The sequence below is a fragment of the Pongo pygmaeus genome, chromosome 4, assembly GCF_028885625.2.
Source record: "Pongo pygmaeus isolate AG05252 chromosome 4, NHGRI_mPonPyg2-v2.0_pri, whole genome shotgun sequence".
Classification (NCBI taxonomy): Eukaryota; Metazoa; Chordata; class Mammalia; order Primates; family Hominidae; genus Pongo; species Pongo pygmaeus.
In genome coordinates this window covers 139239468-139256180 of record NC_072377.2, presented here as the reverse complement: position 1 = coordinate 139256180, position 16713 = coordinate 139239468, and the positions used below count along the sequence as shown (strand labels likewise).

The window sequence follows — 16713 nt, the reverse complement described above, 5'->3', positions numbered from 1 at the left end:
AGCTGGGACTACAGGCGCCCACCACCACGCCCGGCTAATTTTGTGTATTTTTAGTTGAGATGGGGCTTCACCGTGTTAGCCAGGATGGTCTCGATCTCCTGACCTTGTGATCCACCCGCTTTGGCCTCTCAAAGTGCTAGGATTACAGGCGTGAGCCACCGTGCCCGGCCGAGCCCCAATAATTAAAAAAAAAAATTTTTTTAGTAGAGATTGGGTCTCTGTGTTGCTGGTCTTAAATTCCTGGGCTCAAACAATCCAATCTTCTCAGCCTCCCAAAGTGCTGGGATTACAGGTGTGAGCCCCTGCACCCAGCCAGAAATTTTATTTCAATAATTTTCTCAAGTATAGTTGTTAAACACCCTTAAACACTCAAAGTTTAAAAGAAACAGAGTGAATTAACAGTTTCAATAGGAGACATGTCAATAGTCCTCTCCTTAATGAGAATGGAGCTTAGTATAACAAACCAAAAGCCAAGTAGTGAACCTCATGAAATAAATGTAATTTTAGATGGTACTGAATATTTTGTTTTACAGTATTTATTTATTTATTTACTCTCTCGCCCAGGCTAGAGTGCAGTGGTGCCATCTCTCGGCTCACTGCAACCTCTACCTCCTGGGTTCAAGCTATTCTCCTGCCTCAGCCTCCCAAGTAGCTGGGATTACAGGCACGCACCACCATGCCCGGCTAATTTTTGTAATTTTAGTAGAAATGGGGTTTCCGCATGTTGGCCAGGCTGGTCTCCAACTCCTGACCTCAGGTGATCCACCTGCCTCGGCCTCCCAAAGTGCTGAGATTACAGGCGTGAGCCACCGCGCCGGGCCTATATTAACTTTTAGTATGTTATAAACACTGCAAAACAGGCCGGGCATGGTGGCACATGCCTGTAGTCCCAGCTACTTGGGAGACTGAGGCACGAGAATCGCTTGAACCCAGGAGGTGGAGGTGGCAGTGAGCCAAGATCATGCCATTGCACTCCAGCCAGGGTGACAGAGGGAGACTACGTCGCAAAAAAAAAAAAAAGAGTTAATATAAATGTGTGGATGTTGTCGTGGGTTGGGACAAAATCATTTGGCTCCTTGGATAATGTTACTCTCCGATGTTACCCCAGAGTGACACTGATGAGGATTTCTGCTACTCTAAGAGAGTGGCAGTTTAAGGTTTCTGGCCTCCCTTGCTCAGGCAGTCTCCATGCTTTTTTTTCTTCTTTGAGACAGAGTCTCCCTCTGTTGCCTAGGCTGGAGTGCAGTGGCTCGAACGGGGCTCACTGCAGCCTTGACTTCCCAGGCTCAACTGATCCTCTCACCTAGCCTCCCAAGTAGCTGAGACCACAGGTACATGCCACCACATCTGGCTATTTTTTATTTATTTATTTATTTACAGACAAAGTCTCTTGCTCTATCACCCAGGCTGGAAGGAAGCAGTGCGATCTCAGCTCACTGCAACCTCCACCTCCCGGGTTCAAGTGATTTTCCTGCCTCAGCCTCCCAAGTAGCTGGGACTACAGGCATGTGCCAGCATGCTTGGCTAATTTTTTGCATTTCTAATAGAGATGGGGTTTCATCGTGTTAGCCAGGATTGTCTCAATCTCCTGACCTTGTGATCCACCTGCCTCGGCCTCCCAAAGTGCTGGGATTACAGGTGTGAGCCACTGCGCCCGGCCTATTTTTTATTTTTAAAGACAGGATCTTGCCATGTTGCCCAGGCTGTTCTTGAACTTCTGGGCTCAAGCAGTCCTCCTGCCTCAGACTCCCAAAGTGCTGGGATTACAGGCATGAGCTACCACGCTTGGCCTCTCCAGGCTTGTGAAGCCCTCCTGTACCTGGTGTTTTCAGCACTCCTATAAAGTGAATTATTTTCATGCCTCATCTCTTTTGCCAAATCATTGCACATGAGTATTATCCTGACTCAAAACCCCTAATACTTGAAGGAAGAATTCAGGGAGAAAGCTTCCAACACAGACCAATTGGTTTGTGCCACCCTTGCCATGACCCTGGCTGAATTGCTAAGAATCTTATCCTTCTAAGTGATACTGCAGTTTGATATCACCACGGAGAAGCACGATTTGAGGAAGTGATAATTATGACACACTGATTAATCCTGCCAACTAATATAAAGAAATAGTCCCCATTCATGAGGACAAACTCATGCTCCAAATCATAACATGCTGATGATAAATTAGCATTCTCATAATATGTGGTAGGAACTAAAAAAAGTCTCTTGATTTATAATAGTAATCACTTAAAACTTAACATAGGTAAAATATTCACAAGAAGGAAAAAACAAAAACAAAAACAAAAAACTGGCTGGGCATGGTGGCTCACACCTGTAATCCCAGCACTTTGATAGGCCGAGGCTGGAGGATCACTTGAGCCCAGACACTTGAGACCAGCCTGGGCAACATGGTGAAACCCCATCTCTACAAAAACTACAAAAAATAAAAATAAAAAAATAAAAATTAAATAAAAATAGCCTGTAATCCCAGTCACTTGGGAGGCTGAGGTGGGAGGATCCTTTGAGCCCAGCAGGTCAAGGCTGCAGCGAGCTATGATCCTGTCAGTGCACTTACTGTGTGACAGTGAGACCTTGTCTAAAAAAAAGAAAAAAATAATGAACATGTAGATGCTCAATGAATAACTGTGAAAACTTGGAATTAATTCATATTTCCAATATTGAGAGAAAAATAATAAATATTGATTAAATAGCTAATAATATGCTATTATGCAAACACTAACAATGCTAAAGTAATATGTATAATATATAATGCAAAATTGAATCTTAACTATGATTTATGAGAGAATAAAAAATTCAAATGCATTGAACAAAGAATGGAAGGGAATAGGGAACATAAAAAGACACCTTTTATGATTGTGGATGGACTTTCTAGTTTCACTAAGTTATGTTTGACCTTGTTCATTCATTCATCAATCATTTGAGTGCCTAATATATATCAGCTACTAAGCTAGTTAAGAGTGTTAAGAGTGTTAAATTTTTAGGTGGAAATAAATTCCCAGAAAACAATCCTCTGCCATTTCAGTGTCTCACCAGTTATCTAAAATAGTAGTGTTTTTCCATAATCTCTAGGTTGTAAACCCTCAAATTGGCATCATAAAGCAATTGTGAAGACCTATTTAGAACGTAATTAGTGAACATCTAAAAAAGAAAGGTTAGGCCGGGCGCAGTGGCTCACGCCTATAATCCCAGCACTTTGGGAGGCCGAGGCGGGCGGATCACAAGGTCAGGAGATGGAGACCATCCTGGCTAACACGGTGAAACCCCGTCTCTACTAAAAATACAAAAAATTAGCCGGGCATGGTGGCGGGCGCCTGTAGTCCCAGCTACTCGGGAGGCTGAGGCAGGAGAATGGCGAGAATCCGGGAGGCGGAGCTTGCGGTGAGCCGAGATCGCGCCACTGCACTCCAGCCTGGGCGAGAGTGCGAGACTCTGTCTCAAAAAAAAAAAAAAAAAGAAAGGTTAAATTATAAGAAAGAAACTCATATTCAGAGAGGTCCAATCTCCTTTTGTCGTAGTCAAGGTCTAAAGGAAACAAACATAACTTAGGGTTGTGGGTATCTACCTAGAAAAGCGTCTAACCTCTTAAACATACAAGTAACAATATGTCTCTTCCTTCTTCTCCTTTAATAACAAAGTTGTCTAAATATAATCCCAGGGTAAACAAAAGATTTTTTCATTTGAGATAGCCTATAAAAGCCAGATGAAAGTTTCAGTTCTTTAGATAGATGTTTTGATATATGATGGCTCATTTAAGTCAGGTGAGAGTTAAAGTGTCAAGATTTCATGTTATGTGCTTACCAATGTCTGGGGAACCTTTTCCTGTTGGGGTTCCTGTAGTTTCAGTTATCCTTCCTAGCACATCTCAGTGGTATGTGATTCTTTGATACATGATGTGCATACATACATACTAATTTCTATCTCCCTCACTATAGACTTTACGAGGGCAGGCCCTTCCATTTTTTTTTTTTTTTTTTTTTTTTTTTGAGACAGAGTCTTGCCTTGTCACCCTGCTAGAGTGCAATGGCACTATCTCAGCTCACTGCAACCTCCGCCTCCCAGGTTCAAGCGATTCTCCTGCCTCAGCCTCCCGAGTAGCTGGAATTACAGGCACATGCCACCATGCCCCGCTAATTTTTTGTATCTTTAGTAGAGATGGGGTTTAACCATGTTGGCCAGGCTAGTCTTGAACTCCTGACCTTGTGATCCGCCCACCTCGGTCTCCCAAAGTGCTGAGATTACAGGCATGAGCCACCACACCTGGCCAGGCCCTTCCTTTTTTTTTAAAAAAGTACCACTTTGCCCCAAGTCTAGCACTGAGTACCAGACTTTAGTACTAGACTAAATTTACCAGAATATTTGCAGAAATTTTTCTCTTAGAGCAAGTGTCAAAACTTGGCATTTTCAGTGAGTTTTTTGTATGATTTGTATTTGATCCTAGTATTTTTTTTTAGGTAGGCTAATATTAGTAATTTTTAAAATAAACTGTAGATACAAAGCTGAACAGATTGAATAGCAATAATTAAGTGATAAAATTAGAATCCAGTTTTTGGGGTTACAATTATGGCAGTAAGTTGATGCTTGGATTCCTCTACTACACACAGTTAAAAATAAAAAAGGAGACAAAACATAGCTTGCTTGATTCAAAACCATGAGAGAAACATCTCAGCAGATCAAAGAACCAGAAACACAAGGAAGTGTAGAGTTGAAATCAGATGCCTGGTGGGCTACAGGTCCAGAAGCAGGAGAAAGAGAACATTTTATGGGGTGACAGGCATTAGTCATGCTCTATATGAGACAGGGAAGACCAGACCAAACTGTTTAAAGCCTGTCCTTGCTCCGAAATGTTCAAATCATAACTCGCTATTGACCTACACAGCCTCGGATTTCTGCTTTAAAAGAGAGAAGGCAGAAAGGAGGGCAACAATTACACTTCCCACTATAGGTGACTGCAATGATGGTATCCCCAAATCATTACAGAATAGGAGCCCAGAAGCACCACTATGAGTCCTAGTTCTGGAAAAGGGGTCAGGAAAAGGCAATTATAAAACCCTTGGATAAGAGGTAGGCATAAACAAAAAGAGATGAACTAAAACAAAAATAAAAATACTTCCACTCAAATATGCCTGAAAACCCATATTCCAACAAACATGAAGAAATACAACACTTAAATTCTTCCAGCCGAGTTAAAAGTTGGAATAGAAATTTATTCCAGAAAGAATTAATTTTATAGAACAGTTTTCAAATATTTGAAAAGGAAATGGCTGGGAGTTTTTCAGAATTGTATACAAGGATCTTTAAAGTGTGCTCTGAATAACAAGCAGGATAAAAAAATAAACAACAGGCTGGGCACGGTGGCTTATGCCTGTAATCCCAGCATTTTGGGAGGCTGAGGCAGGCGGATCACCTGAGGTCAAGAGTTCGAGACCAGCCTGACCAACATGGAGAAACCCTGTCTCTACTAAAAATACAAAATTAGCCAGGTGTTGTGCCGCATGCCTGTAATCCCAGCTACTTGGGAGGCTGAAGCAGGAGAATTGCTTGAACCCGGGAGGTGGAGGTTGCAGTGAGCCGAGATCACGCCATTGCACTCCAGCCTGGGCAACGAGAGTGAAATTCTGTCTCAAAAAAATAAACAACAAACCAACAGTAATAAAACTATAGACATTAAGGATAAAAGCCAAGACGGGTGGATCACTTGAGGCTAGGAGCTCGAGACCAGCCTCGTCAACATGGTGAAACTCTGTCTCTATTAAAAATACAAAAATGACAGGCATGCGCCACCACGCCCAGCTAATTTTGTATTTTTAGTAGAGACGGAGTTTCTCCATGTTGGTCAGGCTGGTCTCAAACTCCCGACCTCAGGTGATCCACCTGCCTCAGCCTCCCAAAGTGCTGGGATTACAGGCATGAGCCACCGTGCCTGGCCAGTTATCTTCTTATGACACGAGGGTACAGAAGACAATGGAGTAATATCTTAAAATTATCAATGGAAAAATAACCTTTGATATAGAATTTCAAACCCAGCTATCCTTGAAGAGCAAGCATCAAGAATTCAGTTTATGACCTCCCAGACATCTATGTAGGCTATTTAAAGCACCTTCAGCAATAGTTTTTTCATTGACATAATTTGGATGCACAACATAGCACTACTTAGTAATTGGCAAGTTGTTCGTGCCACTTTTTACTTAAAGAGACTGGGTCTTGCTTTCTTGCCCTGGGTGGAATGCAGTGGCACAATCATGGTTCATTGCAGCTTCACACTCCTAGGCTCAAGGGATCCCCCCACCTCAGCCTCCTGAATAGCTGGGACTACAAGTGTGAGTCACCATGCCCCGCCACTTTTTTTTTTTTTTTGAGACTGAGTCTCACATTGTCACCCAGGCTGGAGTGCAGTGGTGCGATCTTGGCTCACTGCAACCTCTGCTTCCCAGGTTCAAGCGATTCTCCTGCCTCAGCCTCTCAAGTAGCTGGGATTACAGGTGCCCGTCACCACACCCAGCTAATTTTTTGTACTTTTAGTAGAGATGGGGTTTCACTATGTTGGCCAGGCTGGTCTCAAACTCCTGACCTTGTGATCCACCCACCTCGGCCTCCCAAAGTGCTGGGATTACAGCACTTTTTTTTTACTGGGATTACACTTTTTTTTTTTTTTTGAGATTGAGTCTCGCTCTGTCGCCCAGGCTGGAATACAGTGGTGCTATCTCAGCTCCCTGCAACCTCCGCCTCTCAAGTTCAAGCAATTCTCATGCCTCAGTTTCCCAAGTAGCTGGGATTACAGGCACCCACCACCATGCCCAGCTGATTTTTGTATTTTTAGTAGAAACGGGGTTTCACCATATTGGCCAGGGTGGTCTCAAACTCCTGACCTCAGGTGATCTGCCCACCTCGGCCTCCCAAAGTTTTGGGATTACAGGCATGAGCCACCACACCTGGTCTATTTTTTTTTTTTTTTTTTGAGATGTAGTTTTGCTCTTGTTCCCCAAGCTGGAGTGCAATGGCGCGATCTGGGCTCACTGCAACCTCAGCCAGGGTTCAAGCGATTCTCCTGCCTCAGCCTCCCAAGTAGCTGGGATTACAGGCATGCGCCACCGTGCCTGGCTAAGTTTTTGTACTTTTATTAGAAATGGGGTTTCACCATATTGGCCAGGCTGGTCTCGAACTCCTAACCTCAGGTGATCCATCTGCCTTGGCCTCCCAAAGTGCTAGGATTACAGGCATGAGCCACCACGCCCAGCCTACTTTTAAAAACTATTTTGTAGAGACAAGGTTTCGCCATCTGGCCCAGACAGGTCTTCAACTCCAGGCCTCAAGTGATCCTTACACCTGGGCCTCCCAAACTGCTGGGATTACAGGTGTGGGCCACTGTACTTGGCTCATATCACTTTAAATAACTAGTCACTATATATAAGCTCTTTTCAATTAACTTTATTGAATAGCCAAGTTGATAAGTTAGCACAGATCAAACGATTGTTTGCATGGGTTACAAATGACTTTTTTTTTTTTTTACAGGAATAAAACAGTGAAAATTACAAACTGTAAAAAGGAAGACGAATCTTGTCTCCAACATTTCAGAGAAGCAAGATTTAACACAGCACATTGAAGATCAATACATACTTGAATTTGAGAACAAGAATTTAATATTACAATATTATACACTACTTTACAAAATTAAAATTTCTATATAAGAATTACATTTGTAATAGTTAACAAAATTTTGAAATCACATTTGGTGGTCCCCTAGATAATAGCTGTTATGTATCTTTGATTAGAAGAAATAAATCTTTATTCTAATTATTGCAAAACGGTCTATTAGACTCAATACATTAAATTAAAAACAGTGAAAATATATGCAAACTAAAATAAATGGTACTGCTTGAGTGACTATTAGTATGTCAGACTTACAGAAATGTTATTTTAAAAATCCTAGAAATTAGAAAAATAGAGTACTTTTTATGGTAGAACTGCCATGCTCAGATTTAAATACCAAGATTGCCCTTGTCTGTTACATTAGTAGTTGTAGATCTGTAGAAAATTCAAGGATCTTTCATAATTTACAACTATGATTAAAAAAAATATGGCATAGTGTAAATATTAGTTGCTTTACATCAAAAAGTAATATAAGATGATATGGCAGGTAGTGCCCTATTGGGGGGAAAAAAAAGAATCAAACTAAAAAACACATTCAACATTGCAAAAAATAATTGCTTTATATCAGTATCTCCAAAGGCTCATTCATTCTCTCATTATGTGGAAAACAAATATTGTGAATCCTAACTAAAGTTATGTTTTTCATGACCTGTTATAAAATTATTCTGAATTGCACATGTTACACAGTATCTAAAATAATATTTAAAAGTAAATTTGTGAAATATACTAATAAAGCATGTGGTAATAACAAGAGTCATACCCACTTAGGGATGTAGTGAGGCACAAGGAAGATTATCCCTAAAAGTACAAATGTTTCCCTCTAGAAGATTCTTTACTACTAAGAAGGGACCTACAAATCACTCCATTTAAAATCATGTTAAGAGGAACATTTTAGTTATTTTAAGAAACATCAGCATATAGTGACTGTTTCTTTAAAAGAGGGGATAATATAATTTGCTACAATTTGAAAATTGCTTCTTAATAGATGAAGCAGCTTTCAAGAAAACTTCCAGTTCAATGTGCCACTTACACACTGCAAACCAACCTTAACACTGCTTAAGGGAGATATTTTCATAAAACATGATTATTTTGATCCAGCTGGCAAGCAGTAGTTGTATACTGTAGAGGGACTGCTTCTTCCCTATCCCAAACAACTCAGTTAAAGTCAGCTCATATTGATATAAACCTGAAAGTTACTATTCCATTGGTGATCATATAAGACCAAGATTGTAAACACATTTTCTAACCCATTAAAACAAAACAAAAAACCCAAAAATATTTTGATCAAGTATTATACATGAACATATTTAAGAAATTCTTAAGACAAAATCTGTGAAAACTGAGCCAAACTCTTAAAGATACTATGTCACAGCACTTTAAATATACAAATGTATAATTTACCTATTTGTAAACAAAATTCACTCAATAGTTTTGACTATAATATTTCTCTAGCTGAATCAAGAAAGCAGTCTCTTAAGGATTTTCAGAAATCAAGTTTCTTTCATAACTTTAATATGTTGGATGTGTATAATCTTAATATCCACCAAATCAAACAGCAGCATTTATGCTTTAATAGATTTTCATATTCAAGCATAAATATTTCTTATGAATGACTTCTAATTTAACAATTAAACTCCTTAGAAAAATGTTACTGATGTATTTGAATAGCACTTTAGAAACCTTTCATTTCTTCACTCTCATTTCACCAAAAACCCCCACTTTTATTATATACCCAGAGCAGAAATGCACCAAATAAAATCCACTTAAAGGATCAAGATTAATTTAAAGTTTCTTATCTCCCTATTATCATTGCCAGTCCCAGTGTTTATGAAGACAGCTCAAATTCTTTTCACTACAGATTAAGACAGTATGTCCAACTCTTCGTCAGGAAATCAGAAAACCACCTAATGATAGTTCTCACTTCAAATCAAAGTGACTTTGTTCTTCAAGTATAAAGAATACTGACAGATTTTAAAGCCTGAATGTGTTTCTTCATATTTTTCTCAAGCTATACTAGAATTAGTTTACTCTAGTTTTAGTCAACAATCCTTACCCTTCCTTAACAAAGAAAAAAAAAAAAAGACACGTGTGGGGAATGAATTCTAGTTTTCTTACATTATATTTACTTCCCATTGTTTTCATTTTAAAAACATCACTACCAATGAATTTGTAACTTCCCTGCAACACTTAGGTTTGTGAGGTTTTAAATGTAGCAGCCAAAGATTCAGAAAAATTAAAAATGAGAAATATACATATAGAACACAGAAATCTTTATTTTACAAAATGTACTTTGCCTCTGCAATATTGTCTTGTCTTATTTTAATCCATAACAACTCAAACATAATTGGCAAGAAAAAAGTATCCAATCATATGTTGCTATATTCTGATTTGAAAAATACAGTATTTGAGTTGCATGTTTGATTCTCTGCTGTGGTCTTTTATTTGCTATAGGTTGTTGAAATCACAGTGAGAACATCTCAATCATCACATTAGTCCACAAACATAATAGAAAAAGAAGGTATTACACATTTCCAGGTATTCTGCACTATCGTGACATTCCTTAGAAATAATTAAGTCAAATTTCTTCATTCATTCATTTATTTACTTGTTGCTGTATATGCAACAGGAATTCATAATATGATAATGCAGATTCTGTTCTGTCTTCTATCATGTTTTGAAGGAAGTTTGCTTTCATTGGACTCTCATCCCTTAGGAATAAAAGCAAAAAAATTTAGGTAAAATGTAGCAGTAAAATAAACAGACTTGTCAGAAGGCTTTTGATTTCCTCATAACCATAATAACATTTACTATATAAACAGTTACTTCTAGAGGCTTTCTCTGAGAATACTTGGTTGATTATGTAAATTTCAAGTTGTTTAAGGGAAAAGCTTATGGTGGAATTAAGAGAAATAGTTGATCCAGAAATTCCATTTCTGAATATATATCCAAAGGAATTGAAATCAGTATATCAAAGAGATGTCTGCACTTCCATGATCATTCCAGCATTAATCACTATAGCTAAGATATGGAAATAACTGAATGAATGGATTTTTCAAATGTGGTATATATATACAATGGAATTCTACTGAGCCTTTTTTTTTTTTTGAGACAGAGTTTTACTCTTGTTGCCCAGGCTGGAGTGCAATGGCACGATCCTGGCTCACCGCAACTTCCACCTCCTGGGTTCAAGCTATTCTCCTGCCTCAGCCTCTCGAGTAGCTGGGATTACAGGCATGTGCTACCATGACAGGCTAATTTTGTATTTTTAGTAGAGACGGGGTTTCTCCATGTTGGTCAGGCTGGTCTCGAACTCCCAACCTCAGGTGATCTGCCCGCCTCGACCTCCCAAAGTGCTGGGATTACAGGCATGAGCCACCGCGCCCGGCGACTTCTATTCTGCCTTTAAAAAACAGGAAATTCTGTCATTTGTGACATTATGCTGAGTGAAATAAACCAGGCACAGAGAGACAAACACCACACAATCTTACTTATGTGTGGAACCTAAAAAAGTTGAACTCATATAAGTAGAAAGTAGAATTATGGTTATTAGAGGCTAGGTGGCAGGAAGTGGCTGCGGAGAAGGAAAGGAGATGTTAGTCAAAGGGCACAAAATTTCAGTTAGGATGAATAGATTCTGGTGATCTATTACACAGTATGATGACTATGGTTAATAATAATGTATTGTATATTTTAAAATAGGCAAAATAATGGATTTTAAATGTTCTCACCACAAGAAAACAATAATTGGCTGAGAAGATGAATATGTTAATTAGCCTAATTCGATCATTTCACAGTGTATACATGTATCAAGAAATCAGTGTACCCCATAAATATATACACATTATTAGTCAATTAAAAATGAAAAAAGTTCAGTATTTCCAATAATTGGATATAAGGCATGATTTACTGCTATTTATTGAGAATTCTTTTTCTTTCTTCTCCTTTTTTTTTTTTGCTATACTCTTGTCAGGTCCTGGCAAGGCCAAACAAATTGTTTTACTACTAGCAAATGGAAAATTCAACTTACCTTATTACATAAAGTACTGGGAAAAATGGTCTCTGCTCTCTAAGCCAAGAGATGAAAGCTATTATTCTGGCAGATTCTGGTGTATCAAGTTCTGGAAGGTCTGTCTGTTAACCAAAACCAACAATATCCAATTACTTTAATTACATATCTAATGTATGGTCTATGGTACTTTTCAAATTTTTATTTTTTTAATTACTTTTTTTTTCTTTTTTGTGACAAGGTCTCTGTTGCCAGGCTGGAGTGCAGTGGCATAATCATGGCTCACTGCAGTCTCAACCTCCAGGCTCCGGTGATCCTCCCACCATAGCCTCCTGAGTAGTTGGGACTACAGGTGTGTGCCACCATGCCTGGCTAATTTTTGTATTTCTTGTAGAGATGAGTTTTGCCATGTTGCCCAGGCTGATTTCGAACTCCTGGGCTCAGGCAATACACCTGCCTCAGCCACCCAAAGTGCTGGGATTATAGGAGTGAGCCACATTGCCCGGCTTACTTCTCAAATTTAACTTAATTTATTTTGAGACAAGGTCTTGCTCTGTTGCCCAGGCTGAAGTACACTGGTGTGATGACGGCTCACTGTAACCTCCACTGCCTCCCAAGGCTCAAGTGATTCTCTCACCTCAGCCCCACCAAGTAGCTGGAATAAGAGGTGTGTGCCACCTGCCAGGTAATTTTTGTATTTTTAGTAGAGACGAGGATCTCACCATGTTGCTCAGGCTGGTCTTGAACTCCTGGGCTTAAGCAATCTGCCCACCTCGGCCTCCCAAAGTGCTGGGATAACAGGTGTGAGCCACCATGCCTGGTCTTGAATTTTAACATGTATATGAATCACCTGATCATCTTCTTGAACTATAGATAATGATTTAGGAGGTCTGGGACAGGGTTGTGGTCCCGAGATTTTGCTTTCCTAAAAAATTCCCTCAGTGATGCCAATGCAACTTGACTTGGGACCACAATTTTCTACGAATAATCTAGAACAGGAGTAGGCACACTTCTTAAAGGCCCATATAGTAAATACTTTAGGCTTGCAGATCATTTGGTCTCTGCTGCAACTACTTAACTTTGCCATTGTTTTTTATTTTTTGAGACAGAGTTTCGCTCTTGTTGCCCAGGCTGGAGTGCAACGGCGTGATCATGGCTCACTGCAACCTCTGCCTCCCAGATTCAAGCGATTCTCCTGCCAGAGATTCTCCTGCCTCAGCCTCCCGAGTAGCTGGGAGAATAGCTGGGATTACAGGTGTGCACCAAAACACCTGGCTAATTTTGTATTTTTAGTAGAGATGGGGGTTTCTCCATGTTGGCCAGGCTGGTCTCGAACTCCTGACCTCAGGTCATTCGCACACCTCGCCTTGAGACGGGGGTTTCTTCATGTTGGCCAGGCTGGTCTTGAACTCCCGACCTCAGGTGATTCGCCAGCCTCAGCCTCCCAAAGTGCTGAGATTAGAGGTGTGAGCCACCACGCCCGGGCAACCTTGCCATTGTTACACCAAAGTAGCCATAAACAATACATAAGTGAACAGGCATGGATGTTCCAATAAAACCTTATTTACAAAAACAAGTAGCAGGTACCCCTTGGGCATAGTTTCTAAGCCCTCATCTAAAAAAACCTCTTAGTTCTTCCCTTCATTTTAGCATGACATCAAGAATTAATTGATTCGTTCAGGTATTATTAAAAATATAACAATTTCTTACTCATTACTTAAAACGCTTAGTCATCTAGTCCAGTAGTTCTGTTTAAGGCCTGAAAGCCAGTGCTTATCCTAGCTATAATCCTGACACAGCTGTCTTTTATTTATTTATTTTTTGAGACAGGTTCTTGCTCTGTTGCCCAGGCTGGAGTGCAGCAGCACAATCACTGCTCACTCCAGCCTCAACCTCCCAGGTCCTAGCACTCCTCCCCTTTCAGCCTCGTAAGTAGCTAAGACCACAGTTGTGTGCCACCATGCCCAGCTATTTTAAAAATGTTGTGTAGTTATGGGGTCTCACTATGTTGCTTAGGGTCGTCTCAAACTCCAGGGCTCAAGTGATCCTCCCACCTCAGCCTCCCAAAGTGCTGGGATTACAAGTGTGAGCCACCACGCCTGGCATATCTATCTTTTTTTTTTTTTTTTTTTTTTTGAGATGGAGTCTCGCTCTGTTGCCAGGCTGAAGTGTAGTGGTACAATCTTGGCTCACTGCAACGTCCACCTCCCGGGTTCAAGCGATTCTCCTGCCTCAATCTCCTGAGTAGCTGGGACTACAGGTGTGCGCCACCATGCCCAACTAATTTTTGTATTTTTAGTAGAGAAGGGGTTTCACCATGTTGGCCAGGATGGTCTTGATCTCTTGACCTCATGATCAGCCCGCCTTGGCCTCCCAAAGTGCTGGGATTATAGCATGAGCCGCTGCGCCTGGCATATCTGCCTTTTAAATACATAAATTCCCTAATGATTCTATGAGTGGAGTCATAGAATCCATCAATATGAAAACCTATCAATAAAAATTTTTGGTATGATTTTGTTATTATTTTCTGATAATCAAAATAGGGGATATTCATGTTTTTGCCAACTTTGAAATGCCCTTTATAATCACTATAATAAAAGAGTCTTACCATAGGCTGTGGAATTGATGCATAGTTTTGAACTCCTAGAACTTGGCTCAGAAAATTCTGTGTACAGTTTTTTCCAACCCAAAGCATCAGTACCTAGGGACAGGAATAAAATTATTTTGAGATGTAGCATACATAAAGGTGAGTCTGTTGAGTGAGTACATTTATTTTTATTTTATATATATATTTGTGAGATAGGGTCTCACTCTGTCACCCAGGCTGGAGTGCAGTGGTGTAATCTCGGCTCACTGCAACCTCCGCCTCCTGGGTTCAAGCGATTTCCCACCTCAGCCTCCAGAGTAGCTGGGACTACAGGCGTGTGCCACCATGCCCAGCTAATTTTTGTATTTTTAGTAGAGATGGGGTTTCACCATATTGACCAGGCTAGTCTTGAACTTCTGACCTCAAGAGATCTGCCTGCCTCAGCCTCCCAAAGTGTTGGGATTACAGGTGTGAGCCACCACACCCAGCCTGAGTATATTTTAAAAGGTCAAAAAGGTAAGTATATTTAGTGAGTTTGTACAGCCTTTAACTGAATTAATAATAATTAGTATTTACCTGATGAGACATTTTATGCTTGGCATGAAACAAGGAGGATATGGAGGGGAAAGGTGGCAGACAAATGTACTGTCATGAATCACTCACTGAACAATGGGGATACATGCTGAGAAACGTGTTGTTAAGTGATTTCATTGTGTGAACATCATAGAGTGGATTTACACAAGCCTTAATGGTATAGCCTACTGTACCTAGGCTACAAACATCTATAGTATGTTACTGTACTGAATACCGTAGGCAACTGTAACACAATGCTAAGTATTTGTGTATCTAAACATAGGAAACATATAGTAAAAATATGGCAGAAGGGATAAACAGTACACCTGTATAGGGCACTTACCACGAATGGAGTGCACAAGACTGAAAGTTGCTCTGGGTGAGTCAGTGAGTGATGAGTGAATGTAAAGGCCTAGGACATTACTGGACACTGCTATAAACTTTACAAACACTCTACATTTAGGCTACACTAGATATATATAAAAAATTTCTTTCTTCAATAATTAACCTTAGTTTACTATAACTTTATAAACTTCTTTTAATTTTTTTTTTTGAGACGGAGTTTTGCTCTTGTTGCCCAGGCTGGAGTGCAACGGCACGATCTTGACTCACCACAACCTCCGCCTCCCAGGTTCAAGTGATTCTCTTGCCTCAGCCTCCCAAGTAGCTGGGATTACAGGCATGTGCCACCACGCCTGGCTAATTTTGTATTTTTAGTACAGACGTGGTTTCTCCATGTTGGTCAGGCTGGTCTCGAACTCCTGACCTAAGGTGATCTGCCCGCCTTGGCATCCCTAAGTGCTGGGATTACAGGTGTGGGCTACTGCGCCCAGCCTCTTAATTTTGTTTTTGAGACAGGGCCTTGTTCTGCTGCCCAGGCTGGAGCGCAGTGGTATGATCTCAGCTCACTGCAGCCTCAACCTCCTGGGTTCAGGTGATCTTCCCACATCAGCCTCCCAAGTAGCTGGTATTACAGGTGTATGTGACCATGCCTAGATTTTGTATTTTGAGTAGAGACAGGGTTTTGCTATATTGCCCAGGCTGTTCTCGAATTCCTGGGCTCAAGGAATCTGCCATCCTCGGCCTCCCAAAAGGTTGGGATTATAGACGTGAGCCACTGGGCCCAGCCAACTTCTTCTTCTTTTTTTTTTTTTTTGAGAATAGGTCTCACTTTGTTGCCCAGGCTGGAGTGCAGTGGTGTGATCTCAGCATACTGAAGCCTCAGCCTCCCCAGCTCAGGTGATTCTCACACCTCAGACTTCTGAGTTGCTGGGACTACAGCCTTGAGCCACCATGTCTGGCTAATATTTGCATTTTGAGTAGAGACAGGGTTTCACCATGTTGCCCAGGCTGGTCTCGAATTCCTGACCTCAAGCGATCCGCCTGCCTTGGCATCCTAAAGCGCTGCAATTACAGGCATAAGCCACCATGCCTGGCCAAATTATTTTAATTTTTTGACTCTTTTGTAATAACACTTAGCTTAAAACACACATTGTACAGTTGTACAAAAATATTCTTTATATCATTATTCTATAAGCATTTTTCTATTTTAAATTTTTTTTTTTTGAGACAGTCTTGCTCTGTTGCCCAGGCTAGAGTGCAGTGGTGCAATCTTGGCTCACTGCAACCTCTGCCTCCTGGGTTCAAGCGATTCTCCTGCCTCAGCTTCCCAAGTAGTTAGGATTACAGGCATGCACCACCACGCCCGGTTAATTTCTTTGTATTTTTAGTAGAGATTTTCGCCATGTTGGCCAGGCTGATCTTAAACTCCTGACCTCAAATGATCTACCCGCCTCGGCCTCCCAAAGTGCTGGGATTATAGGCGTAAGCCACCATGCCCGGCCCTATTTTTAAAATTTTTTATCTTTTACTTTTTAAATTGTTTTGT

The 16713-nt window shown here is 40.6% G+C and overlaps 1 protein-coding gene across 1 annotated transcript in view; it reads right to left on the bottom strand.

Annotated features, from left to right (window-relative positions):
• Positions 1–7417: 7417 nt before the first annotated feature.
• The window catches only part of SEC24A (SEC24 homolog A, COPII coat complex component), a 74833-nt gene continuing 65537 nt past the window's right edge, over positions 7418–16713 (bottom strand). The window contains exons 21-23 of the mRNA XM_054489007.2: positions 14274–14366; positions 11687–11790; positions 7418–10367 (exon numbers count right to left, since the gene is read on the bottom strand). Coding sequence (XP_054344982.1) covers positions 10253–10367; positions 11687–11790; positions 14274–14366 — 312 coding nt within the window. The 3' untranslated portion in view covers positions 7418–10252. The remainder of the gene's footprint in view (positions 10368–11686; positions 11791–14273; positions 14367–16713) is intronic.